Below are 19,992 nucleotides of genomic sequence, written 5' to 3'. Positions count from 1 at the left end.
AAAGGGGGACTCCAGTCATATGTTATAACAACTCTAAAAATGCAACAATCATCACAAGGTTACAAAAAAAACCTAAATATTTTTTTTTTTAAAAATAGCTTTAGTTATATACTATATTTTTAGCCTAAATGTCTTTCCGATCCGGCACGATCTCTTTACTGTGGGAGGGACTTTCTGCTTTCTGCTCATTGTCTCCCTCTGCTGGGCAATCCTAGTAATAGCAGGCACTGGAGATGGGTTGGATGTATTCAGCTTATACTTTATATACTGATTATAGATTGTATCTTCTTCCCCAGATTTATCCTACAGGTTACCCAGAAAGCATTCTCACTAGCCTGGGATACATCACTCTAGTCTGCACAGATGCTGATGTCAGCAAGTGGACCATCGCTTCAGTGGACACTCTCAGCAGTTTACTGGCTTCCGGACCCTCAAATACCCTGGTAAGAACATACAGGAGTGATCAGTGGGATTGTCAGAGGGGAATATAGGAGGAAGTCTAGTATTCTACATGCTGGGACCCTCAGCACACAGGATGGATGTCCATTGTACCTCCAAATTAATGGAGCAGCTACACATATGCAACCAACCATTCCTGTGAGTCATGTGATCAGTGCAAGAAGACCCAATAATCTTCCCCCCATCAATCAGCAACTGAAGGATAATCAGCAATAATTGGAATTCTTCTGCAATTAATACAATTCTGTGTATTTGGGGCCACCACTAGGGAGAGCTCTATGCATATTACAGAGAAATAGTCTAAGAATAGGACAGATTTTGGGAAGAGAAGGTAAAAAATCCCAAACTCACCTGTCGGGAAGACAAGAAGGGTCTCTCGGAGAGAGAGCATCTAACCCATTGATGTGTTCATTCTTCTTCTATCACCAATCCAGGCTGCGAGTATCATTACCAAATATACAAGTTCGGGGAATCAATTAAATGGCGCCGCGCTAAATGCGATCGGGAGTCAATACATCTGCCAACTGAGCAGCGCACAGCTGGGCCTCATCACCTCCACCGCCATAAGGTAAGTGGTTCACAAACATTCACCTGCAAAGGGACAGGGGGCACCATATGTTCCTGCATGATCCATCCCCTAATCCTCCAAACCCGGCCTCCATGTCTTGTGTAGTGATGCCAAAGCCTTGGACGTATCCGCCTGCTCCCAAACTGTGAAGGATGCCCTGTACAGTAAAGCAAAGGCGGCCTACGCGGCACAGAATAGTGCAGTGTCCACCTACTACAACCTCATTAAGCCGTATCTGGGTGAGTAGGGGAGCGGTGCACACAATACAATCTTATAATATCATGTAGTGACTATAGTAACTCATATATACACCATCAATTACAGGTGGAGCACCTGCGGCCGACATCAAGTCCCTGGCCGCTATGGGCCCCAACATGGACATAGGAACCTTTGTGAAGCTGAACCCCACCTTAGTGCCGGTGAGTGATGCTGTCAGCCACCACTAGGAGGAGCCCGGAGATTACTATATACTGTATATACAGCCACCACTAGAGGGAGCTCAGGAGATTACTACATACTGTATATACAGCCTCCACTAGGAGGAGCCCGGAGATTACTGCATACTGTATATACAGCCACTACTAGGAGGAGCTCAGGAGATTACTACATACTGTATATACAGCCACCACTAGGGGGAGCTCAGGAGATTACTATATACTGTATATAAAGCCACCACTAGAGCAAGCTCAGGAGATTACTATATACTGTATATGCAGGCACAATAGGGGGAGCTCAGGAGATCAGAAAATTACTACATACTGTATATACAGGTACCACTAGGAGGAGTTGGGGAAAATACTACATACTGTATATACAGCCACCACCAGAGGAAGCACAGGAGATTATTACCTACTGTATATACAGCCACCACTAGGAGGAGCTCTGTATATTACTACATACTGTATATACAGCCACCACTAGAGGAAGCACCGAAGATTACTACATACTGTATATACAACCACCACTAGGAGGAGTTGGGGAAAATACTACATACTGCATATACAGCCACCACTAGGGGGAACTCAGAATATTGCTACATACTGTATATACAGCCACTATTAGGGGGAGATCAGGAGATTACTGCATACTGGTCAAGATATATAATGGCTTTTCTGCCAGTTTCCTGGTGGAGAAAGCATATAAATCTCCCCGTCCCCATCAGTTTCAGCCATTCTCCCACCTGCACGCCATTATGGGTGGATTATAGTCTCCACTGAAGTTGCGGCAGAGACTATAGCAAAAAACTGGTCCAGTTCCGACCTGGTCTACAGTTTAATCCCACAAGCAGATAGCACCAGCCGGGGGCGTTCCAGACTTCATATATGCCTCCAACTGTGAATATACTGTCACCAGTAGAGGGCGCTCATGAGGTGCCTGAGGTGTTTGTTGCTTATAGCCAGTCATTTGTCCCTCCAGAGCCTCACAGTCAGTGATGTGAAGAGTTTACTCGGCACCAACGTTGCAGATCTGAAGACCCAGGAAAGCAACAGTGTGGTCAGCAGCTGGATCCAGAGCCAGAAACAGTCCGATCTGGACACCCTGGGCCTGGGCATCCAGGGGGGTATACGGGATTACGCCACAACCGCTCCTCCTACTGCTGGTAAGAACATCTACAATCATACTTAGTGTTCTTTTGAATTAAAGGGGTCCCTTATTTTTGAATGACCTCACCCCAAATAGAGTTACGGCTGAACATCGGGTAACGTGTCCCCTATAAATCTGCCTTTGGTATAATGTACATAGTCCTATTTTGTGGGACTATTTTATGAAAAGGATAAGAAAGGGGGCGGAGCTTTGTATAAAATTTCCCTAGTTTTTGGACCTTCCTAGGCGGGACAGAGGAATGAAGGGGGTCTTTACAACCCCCCCACGATTTTGTAAAACACAGATACCATACCCTAATGTGTTCTCTCCCTCTCACAGGCTCATCCGCGTCCACTCTCACTCACAGCGTCTCAATCCTATTGGCCGTCCTTGGAATATTCCTCCTTCATTAAGGTCTCACACGCCAAAAATAATTAATGTCCGAGTGTCTGATGCCAAAATCTATTTTTTTCTTTGCTACTTAAATTAAAGGGGTTGTCACGGATTAAAGAATGTGTCCACTTTCCTCCACAAACATCTGAATGGACGACCTGTAATACTACATTTCTCCTGAAGTGGCCGCTGTAGATTTGCTGTACTGCAGCAGTAGCCACTCCCCCAACTACACAAATCTGATTACTAATGCAAGGCCTAAAGATCATACGGTATATCAGGCCATGAACGCTGACGGGCTGCCCGTCACTTTCTCTGTGGGTGTGATTAGGACTATTCAACTACAAACATGACCTCTATTAATCAGATTTTTGTGTTTTCTTTTTTTTTTTGGTCACATTTCTGTTGCAGTCTTTGTAGACAGATATTGTGTATACGCCGCCGATATGAAATCATGTTATTTTTGTATGTGCTGATTACTTGATTTTATGCATAAATACATCAGACAGGAAGTAAGCGGTGCGCAGGAAAAGTGCTTCCCCCCTCCACCAGAAAAGCTTCACATGCAGGATGTAAGAGAAGCTGTGGCAGAACAGCACATGACTATGTCTTGTAAGGAAGCCCAAGCTGCTGCAGAACCTCTGGGAGTGGGAGTCATATTGAATCATCCATTTAGTCTCCGATAGACTTTTAAATCATATTTATAATAAAATAAATTAAACCAATAAAAACCCCTTGTATTTGTATTTTATCAGCTTTGATCCCTCATCCTGTCTTATCCGTGATTCAGGATGTGATCCTGAAAAATAAATCTATTTATCACAGTCCTGCTTCTACTAACAACACACAGTGGTAAATACAAAGGTATGATCACACATCTCTTCAGGGACAATACCCAAAACTTGCTACAGAGAGAGAAGAGCACAGCAGTGTGAGGACTCTCCCCCAAGTCACTTGGAGAAGCTACAATCCTGGAATATAAATCCTTTTATCACAGCCCTGCGGCTAATAACAACATAGACAATAGTATGATTACACATCTCTCCAGGGACAATGCCAAACAATGGGGCACATTTACTTACCCGGTCCATTCGCGATCCAGCGGCGCGTTCTCCGGCGCCGATTCGTGTCTTCTGGCGATTCACTAAGGTAGTGCGCCCGATGTCCAACAGGTGTCGCTGCTGCGCTGAAGTCCGCCGAGGCCCGCGGGAGTTCACCAAGCTAGCCTGGGTGCAGGTAAGTGTGTGTCAAGCGACACATTTAATTAAAAAAAAAAAAAAAATACGGGTGTTTTTACGAATCCGCCGGCCACGCCCCCGATTTCCGTCGCGTGCATGCCGGCGCTGATGCGCCACAAACCCGGGGCAATTCGGTGCAAAATTTTAATTTCCCCCCAACCCGACGGAAAACCTCGATTCGGGCCCTTAGTAAATGACCCCCACTGTCTGCAGCGAACAAAGCAGCGTGAGGACAACCCCCACCAAGTTCTACAGTACTGGAATAAAAATCCATATTTCACAGTCCTGCTGCTAATAACACACACAAAGGTCTGATTACACATCACTCCAGGGCCAAAACTGTCTGCAGTGGGCACAGCAGTGTGAGGATACACCCCTAGGACAATTCTGGAAAATAAATCCCTATATTCACAGTCCTGCTTCTACTAAGAACACACACAAAGGTGTGGTTACACAAGTCTCCAGGGACAATACATAACACTGGCTGCTTCGTCCAAACTCCTGACAACACTAATCTATAGTACACGAGGATCAGTTTGGGTTGGGTGTTATGTAAGAAGGAGGGCGGTGGGGGGGTAATAAAAGCCAAGGAGAAGGTTGTGGTGTACGAATCACATTTATTCACATTCCCCACATCGTACAAAAAAATAAACATAAAAACAAAGCAAATGATATAAAACACAAGAATAAAATAGCAGCGACATGAAAGATAAAACCCAGAGAATACCATAAAATAATCCACAATAAATAGAGACATTCTTCATCTTTTACCAAAAATATACACATTTCTGTCATCAGTAGGGGAGGGGGGGCAGGGAAGCCAGGAACAAGAGATTTTTATTTTATTTTTTTTTTGTTATTTATAACAATAAATAACAAAAAAAACAACCAAAAATTCGATGTTTCCTTCTACGATATGTTTTAAGTTGTTTATATTATTGGGATAGTGATTCCTCATTTAACGGCCAATCATATTTGTATCAGACATACATTTTTGGGTAACTATTATAGTAATTTTTTTAATATCGTATGGAGATTGATCCCTGGGAACAACCCCCCCCCACCTTCCTGAATATTCCGGATACCAAAATATCCATACATGTAATTTACACAAATAGCAGCTAGAAGATCAACAGTTCTAAAGTCTGTACATAGGGGGCGCTCTCACGTAGAGGAATGTATAAGGTGTACGACCCCCCTAGACTGAAGTATATATCTGGATGTATATAGTCCAATATAACAAGTGAAAGGCATGCTGGGAATTGTAGTGCTTTACAGAACGCTATAGTATTCATCAACTGGAAGAGAACAACCCCTCCAATTCCTGATTCTAGGTTTTATCTGTTCCCAGGAAAGCTGGGTGACAGATATTATGGCTGCCATTGCAGCTCACTACCTAGTTATGGAGAGATCCAGGAGTGGGATAAGTACCATTAAAGGTGATCTGGGAAAGCTGGGGCTAAATTTTCATTCAAGTATAATTAAAGGGGATGATCGCTGTCTTCTCTTTACTTCTTACCAAAACAGCGCCAATACCTTGTATAGTGGCGGTGCTTGGTATTGCACGCCAAATGTATGTATGTATTCATTGTACCCTCGGGTCATCCCTCCATAAATACTTAGCATTACTCACTGAAGGAAGTCAAAGAGATGAGGCATGGTAACATTTTTTTATATAATTGTATAAAATAAAAAGGGGGGGGGGAGTCCTAAAAGAGTATCCAAAATATGTCACCAGGTCCGACTCTGCAGTACAAAAATCTGAGTATGGCTTTAGCGACTTCATCCTTCTCCGGTTTCTATAGGAGACCATAGGAGTCCCCCCATTTAGAGGCACCTACAGGACCCTCCCTAGGCCGCACATTAAAGGAGACATTCTGCCCCTATAGAAGCATAAAATTGGTTTCAGATCGCTTAAAAAGCAATAACACCAAAAATTTAAAAAGCCCAGTAAGTAATTCCTGGAGCGTCCACATTTTCTAGTTCAAGCTGGAAGCAGACAGTGTTAGGTATTACCTTTGTGTCTGTTGTTAGTAGCAGCAGTACTGTGAAATATTATTTTATATTCCTCACACTGCTGTGCTCTAAGCTCGGGGTATTGAAATCATACACAGCCACCGTTAAGTGATTGCTGCAGTACTGAACCAGAAGCCTGCTACAGCTTTTACTCGGGGAAGGGACTGTGCATCACAGTCCTGCTGCTACTAAGATCATCATACACAGCAGTACGACTACAAATCTCTCAAGGGACAATACCCAACACTGGCTGCAGTCTACAAGGCAACACCTGCTGACAGGTTCCCATTAAAAATTTGAAAGTTTTTACCCCCCTTCCCCCGTGCACTAATATACACAAGCAGCTGTAGATGCAGTTTTGCTGGTGAACTGCTGTGAAGCAGTGCATTGTGGTCCTAGGAGCGGTGATAAAGGGGTAAATTGAGAACTACTGCTACAATGTACCCGGCTGGGATCTTACCCAGGTGAGATGACGGGGGGGGGGGCGCGGGGCACTTATCTTGCCACTGGCGGTGATAGATAGTACAGCAAAGCTTTACCCGGGCTGACTATTCACCGGCCCACTCCGACAACCACTGCCGGCACACTGCCCGCTCCTGCTCCGTCTCCTTCTTCCGCTCCGGGGGCTGCGGCACCTCCTCCTTGACATCTGACTCCACCCCTTTGCTGATAATTTCGACCATGGCTTCATTCAGACAGCGGATGGTATCTGTGGGCGTCCAGTTGGGGTCCAATTCTGGCTGGAAAGGGTCGGGCGCTGTGACTTGGATCTTCTCCCGGTCAGTGGGGATGCGCAGGTAGTAGGCATGAAGCATCATTCTATAGGGGTCTGTGTCCGTCTTGAGGCTATAGGTGAAATCCCCCACGATAGGATAACCCAGAGCGCTGCAGTGCACCCTTAGCTGGTGAGTACGGCCTGTAACACAAAGTAGTGGTATATATATATATATATATATATATATATATATATATATATAGCAGAAGGAGAGGGGTGAGGGCGGCACAGTAAAGCAGTCGGATTAAGATCCAGGTGGGTGCAGGCTCTGTGGGCCCGACTCAAGGCTCAAAGCAGATCCAAAGAAGACAGCGGGAGAGCAGCACTCCGTGGTGATCAGTATTTATTCAAACACCAGTGGTAATAGAGAGCGACGTTTCGGCTAACTCCATGTAGCCATTTTCAAGCAATGTGCAAAGTGATACAAGGCGGGTTTATATCCCCCGCAGGATGTGACATCATCAGAGGTGGAAACAAACAATTCATAAATTGATACATTGTGAAAATATACAAAATATACATTGGTTATACATATGTGTCATATCGTGATGTGCAACAACGTATAAGTCATCTAAAGGAGGAAATCTACCATAGCACGCTGGTAAATACATAATAATATGAGCACATGTCACAGGGTTGCTTAGCAACCACACGCCTATAGGTACTGTCCACGGCAAAGATTGGTCAGGTCCCCTTCATGTTAGGACGGCTTCGGTGGTCCGCATAGGGGGCACTTACCCGATCCAGCGCCATAGATAATAGCAGCCCGATTGCGCTTGAAGGTCCGTGCGACAGGACTCTGAAGTTCAGATTGTGGCGCTTGGCAGGTCATGTGCCCCGGCGGATCTCGCGACATTCTCTCCCGTGACCGGGCGGCCATCTTTGTTGAGGGAAACCTGGTCTAAGCCAATGTGGAGTGAGGGTAACACTCAGGTGAGTATCAAAAAGCGTGTCACGGCAGAATATACATCGGTCACATCGGGGTGAACTGTATCTCCTAAGCCACTAGGAGGAGGCGGAGGAACACTCGACGCGGAGGCAGGCGCCATAGGAAATTCCCCTCTGTTGAACAGCCCCTTGACCAGGAGTGGCAAAATCCAAAAAACGGTGACCCAGAAAAAGTGAATGCTTCAACTAAAGAATTGGTGGTAAATATATCTTCCATCCCTCTTTCTAATACACAATTACAACTGTTAAGTAAGGGACTATCCTTCTGCCCCACTGAGCGGGTAGATTGGTTAAAATTTGAGGCAGAATTAGCCCGTTTTTTTAGACTCATTAAACTTAAGGTCTGGTTTTCCCAACAACCTGACCCTTTGTTGTCTGGTCATGTCAATGTATCTGAATTCTGTTTAAAAAACCTGGGTTTATTTAACAAAAGTGATTTCATGCCCTTTGTCAACTCCTGTGCACTAGAAACTTTCATGGCTGCCATAAAAAAAAGATATAACTCTACTACATACCAATTGGGAATATTTAAATCATCCTAAGGTCCGTAATAACCTTTCCCGCCCCTGTAGACAGGCCCTTACTGAACTGATCCAAGACAGCAGAATAGTGGTAAAACCTGCCGACAAAGGCGGTGCCATTGTTGTCATGGACCACACAAAATACCTGGATGAGATTCACAGCCAACTCATGGACACAGTGGTATATCACAAATTGTCTGAGAATCCTCTGCCTTGGATTCTGAGACGCTTGAGGATTCTGGTAGACAATGCTTTTGCCATGGACATTATCGACAAAGCCACACACAAATTCCTTATCCCAGATAAACCGGTCACCCCGGTTTTGTATTGTCTGCCAAAAATACATAAAAACTTGATGCATCCCCCAGGCAGACCGATTGTGTCTGGGAGGAACTCAGTACTGTCTCCTGCGGCTATATATGTAGACAAGATCCTATGCGGATTTGCTACATCTGCCAGATCATATATCAGAGACACATCTGATTTCCTTAACAAAATACACGACATAGAGATCCCTCCGAATGCCATTTTAGCATCACTTGACGTTGCGAGTCTCTATACGAGCATTAACCATGAGAGAGGCCTTCTGTGTATTAAAAGGGCCCTTGACTCTACCTCGATCTCTATTGATGGTCAGGAATTTATCCTTGGTTTACTTGAAATCATACTAACATGCAACTACTTCTTATTTGGCGACGAGTACTATTTACAATTACGTGGGACGGCAATGGGGGCCAATATGGCCCCCACGTATGCGAATATGTTTATGGCAGACATGGAGGAGTCGTCAATATATTCGTCACCATTCTTTGTACACGTACTCGGATGGTGGCGTTATATTGACGACATCTTCATGGTGTGGACCGACAGTGCAGAGGCATTTAACCTGTTTTGTGACACATTGAACTCCATGGACCCTGACATTAAATTCACCACAACATTCTCTCAGACAAACATCCAATTCCTAGACACCAATGTATACATCGATGGGAACAGACTAAAAACCGACCTGTTTATTAAAACAACTGATCGAAACAATCTTCTCCACTATGACAGTGCACATCCAAAGAGAACTAGAGACTCCCTACCCCTTAGTCAGATGATCAGGGTTAGAAGAATTGTCGATGATCCCTCACATATAGACACAAGACTCAATGAGATGTCCGAAAAGTTTATTTCTAGAGGGTATCCTAAACACCTGGTTTCGAATCATAGGGAGAAAGTCAAAAGTCTGGATAAACAGACATTACTCAACTCAAAAACCAAGGGACAGACTACACATAAGAGGATACCATTCGTATCCACATTTGGTGCACATAGCAATGCAATTGCTTCTGTCATTCGGAAACATTGGCCGATCCTTACACACTACCATCATACCATTGAGGAATTCAAAATGCCTCCACTGTTCTCCTACAATCGGTCTAAGAATCTAAAGGACAAGTTGGTGAAAAGTGACATTGGTTCACTATCATCCAAGCCCAATCTAGCTATGACACTAAAACCAGGGTGTTACCCATGCAGGAATTGCGAAAACTGCAGTCATATGATAAAGGGCGAGATATTTACAAATCCTGTATCAAATGTGTCATATCGTATTAGACATCATCTGACTTGTAGATCCGACCATGTTATATATGTACTCACCTGCCCCTGCCCAAAAATCTATGTAGGTGAGACCACCACAGAATGCCGGCTAAGATTACACAATCATCGCTCATCCATTAACACCTCCAAATTGGACCTTCCCGTCCCACGACATTTTTTTGAAATGGGTCACAAAATACATCAACTAAAATTCAGCATTCTTGACCCCGTCCCTCCCCTTCGGAGAGGAGGTGATCGACAAAAATTATTAAAACAACGTGAGATCGAATGGATCCATAAATTAAATTCATTGCAACCACATGGCTTAAATGTGGAATTCAATGTGAACATTTTGAACTGAGTATGCCCAGATTCTTCTGCCTAAACTTATGCCTTATACCTCTATTACTGCTGGTTTGGTTCTTAACTTTCTTTGTATATAACTAATTGATATTATCTTTGTTTTTAGATCACGACACCCATTGTTCATGGAGTGATAATCACCATCAATACGCCATTATCTTTCTGCATCTGGATTATTTTCAAAACCAAAAAATTTTTTATACTCAGCCATGTCCAGACCTTTACATTTTTCGCCTTATATGAGTACGAGAATTCCGTTGCGATACACTGAATTGGTGGTATCGTGTGCGAAGGCAGCGCTAGTAGTCCGAGCAGGGTGACGAGACTCCATATGTCATCACAATGCACTCGGTTTTCCGAGTGCTAAATAGTGGTGACACTTTAGCCACGAACCTAGTGGCTTAGGAGATACAGTTCACCCCGATGTGACCGATGTATATTCTGCCGTGACACGCTTTTTGATACTCACCTGAGTGTTACCCTCACTCCACATTGGCTTAGACCAGGTTTCCCTCAACAAAGATGGCCGCCCGGTCACGGGAGAGAATGTCGCGAGATCCGCCGGGGCACATGACCTGCCAAGCGCCACAATCTGAACTTCAGAGTCCTGTCGCACGGACCTTCAAGCGCAATCGGGCTGCTATTATCTATGGCGCTGGATCGGGTAAGTGCCCCCTATGCGGACCACCGAAGCCGTCCTAACATGAAGGGGACCTGACCAATCTTTGCCGTGGACAGTACCTATAGGCGTGTGGTTGCTAAGCAACCCTGTGACATGTGCTCATATTATTATGTATTTACCAGCGTGCTATGGTAGATTTCCTCCTTTAGATGACTTATACGTTGTTGCACATCACGATATGACACATATGTATAACCAATGTATATTTTGTATATTTTCACAATGTATCAATTTATGAATTGTTTGTTTCCACCTCTGATGATGTCACATCCTGCGGGGGATATAAACCCGCCTTGTATCACTTTGCACATTGCTTGAAAATGGCTACATGGAGTTAGCCGAAACGTCGCTCTGTATTACCACTGGTGTTTGAATAAATACTGATCACCACGGAGTGCTGCTCTCCCGCTGTCTTTATATATATAAAGACAGCGGGAGAGCAGCACTCCGTGGTGATCAGTATTTATATATATAGTGGTAATAGTAGTATAGTAATAGTCTACACTCCAACGTCACCACCTACCTGTTAGTGGCTGTAACAAGACTTTGGTGACCGGGTCGCCTTTATATGATCCATGCTGCAGGACGAGGAGGTCGGTCTGACAAGGTTTGGGATTTTCACATCCTGGGGAAGGATATGATGGAAGTTATAAAATGTATTGACATGTTGTGTAATATCAGCAGCTACGTGGCTCTCTCTAGGACCCAGGGGTGCCCATTCATTAGGAAACCCCGGCTAGTGACATCACAGGAATTCCCTGCCAGTGATGTCATACTATCCCAAATCAAGAATCTGACAAGTTAGTTCTGTGTAATAACCCCTCAGATGCCGTGGTCAGTAAAGCTGCAGCATCTAAGGATTTAAAGGGCCAGATCATTGCTATCATAAGCCATTGGCTGGTGTAGGCTTTAAGTCATCGATGATGTAACACTACCTGGTAGGGTGTGCCCCTAGATGTCACATCACCTCATCCAGGAGATTGGGTGGTACTCACCCTCCGTCCCTTCTACGCACATCATGTGTGTGCGCCCGTCCTGCGTGTTCTTGCCTATGGCCAGGGTGATTGTCATGAGGCTCTCGGTGACGATGCCCCGGACCTGCAGAGAGGAAGAGGTGTCAGCGGGCGTGAACACATAAGTAATGGGTGATTATATCACAGACTCCCTAGTTACCAGTGCCAGGTACGCCTTGGTGACGGTGCGCTCCTTGAAGCACTTGTATGCCCGTCCTGCCGCCTCCTTGTTGAGGGCAACACAAAGAGCCCCGCTGGTGGAAAAGTCCAGCTGATGGCAGAACCTGAGAAGAAGAGATGCGCGTGTGTGAACACGTAGTACAGTATAGCTAACTGGAAAGCTGGGCAACTACCCCTAGTTGCCTATTACAGCCCTCACAGGAATGGTTACCCAGCTTTCCTAGAGTCCTGAATGACTAATTAGTGTATTTATGGCACTATCTGGTCACTGGGAGTGTAGGGGATAATAATCCCTCTGAAAGGTAACAGTAGACACATTAATAGCAACCCAGCTTTCCCAGGGAGAGATATAACTAATACAGGCTCAGGACAGTAACTCACCTGAACCCGTAGTAAGTGTCCGGGTCAGCGAGCTCGGGGAAGCGGTGCTTGAGCTGCCTCTGGACTGTCAGCTTCTCGTACCACATCTTACTGTCTATCCGGATGTCCCAGTGCTTGTTCACCACCAGGAAGTCCGGGCTGTGGTACAGCAGGCACAGGTTCTCTATACTGCCCGGCTCCATGGGCGCGTATGGACCAGCTGGGGGGATGGGCATTAGGAGACATTTCATGTGAGCAAAGAGACTATATATTCAGCCCTCACCAGTATACACATATAAATACCCTACACAAGAGCCGTATACACTTACACACACACGGTACACAAATATATACCACTTATAAACTATAAAGCTGTACACATACACACCAACATATATACACCGCTACACAAGAGCTGTAAACACATATAAACACTGTGAATACAGCGCATACACAAAACTGTACAACCATATACACATAAATACACCCTATAAAACAAGCCATACACACCCTACACCTATATATATATACACACACACCATAAATTCAGCCTGTACATACATACACGCATATATATATATATATATATATATATATATATATATATATATATATATATATCTCCTACACAAGCGGTACACCCGTATACACAGACATAACAAATCATTAATATGATAAACCTTCAGCTCATTCAAAGAAACGTAAGTGATGTAGGCCATATACAGTATATACCCCAGCATACACAGGATATAGATATGCACATACATCTTACATGGTGCACCTGTATACACACATTTTGTACAAGATACATGATACAAGGGAACTAACGTAGAGCGTCTGTATACACCGTATAACATACACTACAGCCCTGTACACACCACATGCGTTACCTGCAGCCCCTGTACACACCACATGCGTTACCTGCAGCCCCCGTACACACCACATGCGTTACCTGCGCCGGTGTTTACCTCTTGTCTCTCTCCGGCCTCTCTCTGCGCTCTGCTCCACGCTGGACGCGTCCTAACCAATCCCGGAGCCGCTCTCCCGCCCTCGGCCAATCACAAGCCGGGAGCTGGCGGGGCACGTGACCGCAGAAAATGCCCTCACCCGGAAGTGGACGTTTGGCGGGAATGTCGGATCCTGTGTGAGGGACATGGACGAGTACGACCTGTACGGCATAGAGGACGACTATGAGGAGCAATTCGCCTCCGAGCTGGAGGTTCTGGCCGAGCTGGAAGGTGAGGGAGCATGGCGCCGCTGCAGGCCGTCATGTATGTGCGGTGTTATATCAATAAAGCTGGCTGTGATCTCTGCTGCCTGTCAGTGAATGGGAAGTGTCATGGTGTGTAGTCCTAGGCTGCTAACCTGCTCCTGGTCACACTTCTGTAGTCTCATGAGTGTTCCCTTCACTGACACATTGTAACAAACAGCAGTAATGTGCTGAGACACAGGGGCATGCTGGGAGTTGTAGTTCTGGGATAGTTAGATTAGTTGCATTGGACACTTTGTTTTGGATCTAATTGGTTTCTTTGTGTCATTGACAGATGATCCGCCGCCCCGTTCTGCGCCAAAACCCTCCCAGTATCGCCAGAAGTTGTCATTTGAAGAGGCGATCACCTCGGGCGACAAAATCAGCCAGAGCAGCAATGGCGTCCGCACAGGGGAGAAGCCCAGGAAGAGGGACGCGGCCTTCCTGCACCTCTCCGAGGAGGAGGACGATCTGTCCGCCAGCTTCTCCCAGCCCCCGCTCAGTACGTCAGCAAAATCTACACAGATCTCTGCCGATTCCCCTGCGGGATCTGACGTTTTCTACAAATCTAACTTTGTTCTGGAAGTTGAAGAACTTCTCATTAGTCGTTGAGCAGAGAGTCAGATCCTGGACCCCGGGAGTCCTGCACACAAGGCTTGTAAAAAGTCCATTTGCGCCCAAAAAAGCAGTTTTTTTTTTCAAGCCTTATGTGTCAGAGCCTCTAAGTTTTTTTTTTTTTTTTTTTTTAAATTACATTTCCCCAGCATCAGGCTGATGCCCGGTGTGTACAGACCTGGGCCTTGGTTTCCGCTCAGTCTCATTCCAATACCGAGTGCGGCCACTATAGAGTGTACGGCGCCGTGTGTAGTCTCTTCACTATTTGCCTCATACCATTACTTGGGATTGTGTTCTATATGATATAACGTCAACCTTAGATCTGCAACGCTTCATCCAGCTGAGACAACTCCGAAACTGACTGTCTCCAGTTCTCCATCGCATTTTCATCCTAAAAATAAATCGTCATTATTATTTTTTTTCTTTTTCTTCCCCTTTCCTAGCACCCAAAGCCAAGCGCCCAAAAATGGAGGCGGTAAAGAAGCTAGACTTTGGAGCTACTGAGCGTTCAGCCTCCAGCCCGGTACTAAGTGATGACATCACTCCCCCACCATCACCCGATCCTGCGCCAAAGATAAAGGACAGGTACGAAGTGTATGTGGGGACTGAACGTATGACTGAGAGAGACGGCAGCTACCTGGGCATGCTGGAACTTGTAGTATAATGGTGGCTGGTGAGACATGGGTTGCACATAACTTAATTCCGGGAAGTAGGAGCTCTCCTTACAGAGACTTTGCCATCTATGGCCGCCTTGTAGGTGTGTAGAGACTTGCAGCCATTGATGTTTCATTGGGCGATTCTGGGGTTTGAGGTAGCCATCCAGGAAAATATTTGCTTCCTTTCAGACAGATTTCTCTGTATGTCCATGTATCCCGTCTATAGGGGACGTCTATATGATGATAAAGCTAGCAGCGGTGCTTGAACGCCTCTACTAGACATTAGTGATGCTTATCTTACACCTTTTTACAGAAATCTGAAGCTCCTAAACTGCGATGCTCTTGATGTTAGTGATATGGCTCCTCTGCAAGTCACCCCGACAGAAAATGAGCAGAAACGTGTACTAAAACGGCCGCCTATACTGGAGGACTACATCAATGTCACTTCCAGTGATGGCGCTAGGGTTTACATGACCCTGAGAGATGATTCGGACGGGACTGGAGTTCAGGTGATTTATCCTTCCTGTTAAAGAAGTGTTCAGGGGTTATTATTAAAGCCGTAAAGGCCCTTGAGAGCGTGGACAACCCCTTTTAGAACTGCATGGTATGGAAAGTGATGGAATATCCTATTGGAATAGTATATATCCTATACTTCTTTAGGATGGAATTGTCCCCTTAATGAGTTTGTGTCTTGTTTTAGGAAGCTTCTAAGATCACAGGCCTTAGCTGGAGAGGTGACCAGCAGCTGCATCTTCTGGGAGTCCCCATTTCCTACCTCAAAGAGCAAGTGGCTGATGAGGTAATAACTAAGGTCTATGATCGTGTATTTATCTTAGAAGCTAATAGAGTAACTTAGGATCAGTACACCAGACTCCACCAGCAGCAGAATAGTGAGTGCAGCTCTGGAGTATAATACAGCATAAATAATGCATGCATACATATAACAGTGTATCTATATTAGATGGAGTTTGTCCTTTCATATGCTCGGTCTATACCACACACTGTAAGATAAATGCAGGGCATCCTGTGATACAGCTTTCATATGGTTATGGCAACGCTTCTTGTCTTTCAGCGCCGCAGGCAGGTGTTAGAGGAATCACAGCGCCTCACAGAAATGTTGAACAGGTAATGACACCTGACTCCCGATGAACCAACCATCTTTTCCTTATACTCTGCCATTATCTAGACATAATGGGGGAATTAAGACTATCCATCCTCTCACCCGCCAGACCCAGTGAGAAGTTCTTTGTGCCTATCATATGATGTTGAATATGTCACCACTTGTGGTCCAAAGAGTCCGTGTTGCAACCCAGGGACTTCTGCACTACCTCTTATTGTGTTTATTTCCTATTCTAATTTTTGTCTTTACAGTCAAATGAATGAATTTGAAGAGGCTGAAAATGAAAGTTTAGAGCTGGTCCCTGCAGAGACGGAAGAGGGAGGTGACGATGCGGCCTCACACAGCCTCTGGGTGGATAAATACACCCCCAGACATTATACAGAGCTGCTGAGTGATGATGTAAGTGTTCAGTCACTATTTCCTCATCTAAATAAAAATCCCGTCTGCATCCTATTAATGTTTCTCTCCTCCCTCAGTATACGAATCGCTGCCTCCTGAAGTGGCTGAAGTTATGGGACACTGTAGTGTTTGGTAAGGAAAAGACTGTGAAGAAGCCCAAGGTGATCCCAGACCAGAAAGCAAACAACAAGTTCCAGAAGGAAACGGCTGCAAAGTGGAAGAGCAAAGCCCAAATCACAGAAGAGATTCTCGAGGCAGAACTAGATCAGTACAATAGACCCAAGAATAAGGTAACTGAAGGCTTGTGTAGGGGCACGTCACAGCTAATAATAACTAAACATATTATAAATCTCAAATCTTAGTCCTTTCTTTTTATGATATTGAGGCTAAAGTGTTTGGATCTATCATAGTGCAGCCCCCAGCTAGCAGAGGCATCATGGGATTGTTAACTTGGCAGAGCAGAAGAGAAAATGGGGATAATCCTACAACAAAGACTGAGTCTTTGTGGAAGCGGGGAAGAAAACTATTGCAGTATTTGTATTCGCTAATAGTGTGAAATGTAATGCACAGCTTGCAGGGGGTGCAGGGAAGAAATGTGGTGTTTACAATAAAGGACTCCTTAACTAAATTCACTAAAATATCCTGAGTTATAATTCAAAATGTAACACTGTAGTCCATTCCAGGTTGCTTTGCTTTGTGGTCCTCCTGGCCTGGGTAAAACTACACTGGCCCATATCATAGCGAGACACGCTGGATACAATGTGGTGGAAATGAATGCCAGGTGAGTCACATCTGCAGGTAATGATAATTACTCCTTAAGGCTACATTCACACGAACGTATGGGGGGCGGACATGCGGCCGACTTATACACGGTGTATGTACGTCCCCCATACATCGCAATGGCCTCACGGCGCCATACGGGAGTGGTACGGTGCGGCACTGTACCGCTTTGTGGCCCGTAGAAAGATAGGACATGTCCTATCTTTCTACAGAATACGGCGCTGTGTATTTCAGTGGAGAGGGGCGGGGGATACATTGTGTGCATGTAGCCTTAGTTTTTGAAGAAACAACTTACAACACAAAGATTGTTAATCGCCTGCTTAATTTTGCAGTGATGACCGTAGTCCAGAGGTTTTCAGAACTCGTATTGAAGCTGCGACGCAAATGAAATCTGTGCTGGGATTAGACGAGCGACCGAACTGTTTAGTGATTGATGAAATTGATGGTGCGCCTACAGTAAGTGAGAGATTCAAAGGTATAACCATTTTTAGGTGATCACTAAATACTACCTCACTATACTGTGGTCACATATGAGGTCAAGAACTCACTGGTCTGAAGAATATACATGGCTGGGTGGTTTGTGCTGCTGAACATTGTAGATGTTTATGGGCATCTTCTATTCCCTCTAGGTCTCTATAAATATGCTGCTTAGTTTAATCAACCGAAAGGATGGCAAGGATACAGAAGGGGGCAACGAGCCGGCTGCAACCAAGAAGAAAAAGAAAGAAGGGGGCCTGATGCTCCGACCCATCATCTGTATTTGCAATGACCAGTTAGTATATTTTGTAATTGTTAGTTTGAGTGTACCGAAATTGCATTGAGCTTCATCTATTCTGGACCTATCCTTAAAGGGAACCTGCTCATTTTCACTAAAGACTGGTTGCAGAAGCCCATCACACCTGCATTGCAAAGTTTCATTACAATATAATTGTGTATTTCAATGTACGTTGGCTCCAAGCCAAAATCCTTTGTTTGCTTTGGTTTGAATGCATTAAAAAAACAAAACATGTGACTTGTCTGTGCTCTCAGTCCCCAATCTTTGTGCTCCTGTGCAGCTCCTCATTCCCGCACTGGTGTCAGTTCACCAGGCTGTGAGCTCTGTGAAGGAGCAGCAGGGAGGACCTGTACAGGAGCACAAAGGTGGAGGCTGAGAGCTGAAGAGTGAGCAGCACAGACAAGTCACACATTTATTTTATTAAATGCATCCAAACAAAAGCAAACCCAGGGACTTAACACAGGATTCTCTCAGTGAACCAAGTTTGCTCTGAAAAACACACAAAGGCATCTTTGCAATGCAGGTGTAACGGGCCTCTGCATCCTGTCTTTGGTGAAACTGAGGTCCCTGATGAGGTTCCCTTGAATACTTGATGATTGTTCAGGTGGTGACAACTGGCAAAAGAGATGGTGTTAACTCTTGTGCAGTCAATTTTACTCATTTAAAAAAAAGCCCAGCGCAGATAAAATCTCACTAGAGATTTCTCCCTTTTGTCTAGCCACAAGCTGTTGACTCTGTCCTTTACTGCTCCAGCTTGTGGCCCGATGTGAGGGCATGTGACTGCAAGACAGTCATTTATTCACGTGAACTTGCACAGCGGCCGGAAACTTTAGCAGTGAGTGTACCAATGACACTGTGTGCACTCGCCATTTGCATTACTGGGCTGTGCCGTGGCGGTCCGATCCTTTCCTGTGACGGGGCCGATGAACACATGAACCTGTCACTCTCGGTTCATCAGAGGGGATGCAGATACATTTTGTATTTACATTGAGTCAAACAGGCAGACTATCTCTGCCACATTTGAGCTCTTACTTTCTCTACGATTCAGTATTACATCCTCTGTAATGAAGACTAGACGGTACCAGACATATTGTGTTGGATTGTGGCATAGCTAAGACATTTGTGCTGAGCCTTTCCTCCATGCTTCCCTATAGCTATCTGTCCTTCTTCTTCTCCGCTGTGCAGGTATGTGCCGTCTCTGCGGCAGCTCAGGCAGCAAGCGTTCATGCTGAATTTTCCTCAGACGTTGCCCTCCAGGCTGGTACAAAGGTTGTACGAGGTTGGTGAAAATGTTTCTTACTCTAAATCCCCTGTTTGGTTTCCCTTGGTTAACATTCGCAGTGTGGATAAAAGACTCCTTTGATTTTTTTTTACCTTTTAAGGAGTTTCATGTTCTGCTTCTACAGAACATAAAAGTGTTGAAAAATATTCTTATGCCAAGGTTTGGTTGGTTTTCCAGATCACACTTAAACAGAACATGAAAGCCGACACGGGGGCCCTGATGGCGTTATGTGAGAAGACAGATAATGATATCCGCTCCTGTATTAACACACTGCAGGTAAGTGTCCTAACGTCCTGACTGAGGACCACAGCACATCAGTTTCCTTTGAGGCTGATTAATGCTAATATAAATTAAAAGGGTTTATGTATCATGGCTCATCGTACTCCAGTTTTGCATGCAAAACAAAAAATTAGTGGGCCATGGCTAGGA

General features: G+C 45.0%; 3 protein-coding genes across 5 annotated transcripts in view; 2 read left to right on the top strand and 1 right to left on the bottom strand.

Moving 5' to 3' along the window:
• The window catches only part of MSLN (mesothelin), a 32,966-nt gene extending 29,240 nt beyond the window's left edge, over nucleotides 1-3,726 (top strand). The window contains exons 40-45 of the mRNA XM_072119959.1: nucleotides 297-443; nucleotides 894-1,027; nucleotides 1,133-1,266; nucleotides 1,352-1,446; nucleotides 2,444-2,627; nucleotides 2,951-3,726. Of these exons, the coding sequence (XP_071976060.1) occupies nucleotides 297-443; nucleotides 894-1,027; nucleotides 1,133-1,266; nucleotides 1,352-1,446; nucleotides 2,444-2,627; nucleotides 2,951-3,024 (768 nt within the window). The 3' untranslated portion in view covers nucleotides 3,025-3,726. The remainder of the gene's footprint in view (nucleotides 1-296; nucleotides 444-893; nucleotides 1,028-1,132; nucleotides 1,267-1,351; nucleotides 1,447-2,443; nucleotides 2,628-2,950) is intronic.
• A 1,104-nt stretch (nucleotides 3,727-4,830) lies between these two features.
• Nucleotides 4,831-13,801, bottom strand: RPUSD1 (RNA pseudouridine synthase domain containing 1). 3 transcript variants are annotated; one of them, XM_072119954.1, is made up of 6 exons: nucleotides 13,640-13,801; nucleotides 12,709-12,907; nucleotides 12,308-12,431; nucleotides 12,130-12,232; nucleotides 11,658-11,759; nucleotides 4,831-7,174 (listed from the first exon to the last, which is right to left on the bottom strand). In XM_072119954.1, the coding sequence occupies exons 2-6, from the start codon at nucleotides 12,888-12,890 to the stop codon at nucleotides 6,807-6,809; spliced, it is 879 nt and encodes a 292-aa protein (XP_071976055.1). In that variant the 5' UTR covers nucleotides 12,891-12,907; nucleotides 13,640-13,801; the 3' UTR covers nucleotides 4,831-6,806. The 3 variants fall into 3 exon arrangements, with proteins under 3 accessions (XP_071976055.1, XP_071976054.1, XP_071976056.1); XM_072119953.1 differs by having other exon boundaries at nucleotides 13,656-13,801; XM_072119955.1 differs by lacking the exon at nucleotides 13,640-13,801 and adding an exon at nucleotides 13,609-13,631.
• CHTF18 (chromosome transmission fidelity factor 18) overlaps nucleotides 13,790-19,992 on the top strand; it is a 21,513-nt gene continuing 15,310 nt past the window's right edge. Inside the window, exons 1-13 of the mRNA XM_072119952.1 lie at nucleotides 13,790-13,925; nucleotides 14,232-14,438; nucleotides 14,995-15,136; nucleotides 15,521-15,716; nucleotides 15,908-16,006; nucleotides 16,280-16,332; nucleotides 16,579-16,726; nucleotides 16,804-17,016; nucleotides 17,410-17,507; nucleotides 17,839-17,962; nucleotides 18,136-18,278; nucleotides 19,467-19,560; nucleotides 19,741-19,839. Of these exons, the coding sequence (XP_071976053.1) occupies nucleotides 13,841-13,925; nucleotides 14,232-14,438; nucleotides 14,995-15,136; nucleotides 15,521-15,716; nucleotides 15,908-16,006; nucleotides 16,280-16,332; nucleotides 16,579-16,726; nucleotides 16,804-17,016; nucleotides 17,410-17,507; nucleotides 17,839-17,962; nucleotides 18,136-18,278; nucleotides 19,467-19,560; nucleotides 19,741-19,839 (1,701 nt within the window). The 5' untranslated portion in view covers nucleotides 13,790-13,840. The remainder of the gene's footprint in view (nucleotides 13,926-14,231; nucleotides 14,439-14,994; nucleotides 15,137-15,520; nucleotides 15,717-15,907; nucleotides 16,007-16,279; nucleotides 16,333-16,578; nucleotides 16,727-16,803; nucleotides 17,017-17,409; nucleotides 17,508-17,838; nucleotides 17,963-18,135; nucleotides 18,279-19,466; nucleotides 19,561-19,740; nucleotides 19,840-19,992) is intronic.

Source organism: Engystomops pustulosus, chromosome 8 (genome assembly GCF_040894005.1).
Source record: "Engystomops pustulosus chromosome 8, aEngPut4.maternal, whole genome shotgun sequence".
Lineage (NCBI taxonomy): Eukaryota > Metazoa > Chordata > Amphibia > Anura > Leptodactylidae > Engystomops > Engystomops pustulosus.
Note: the sequence above shows the minus strand (reverse complement) of the source record. Positions and strands in the feature narration are given on the sequence as shown.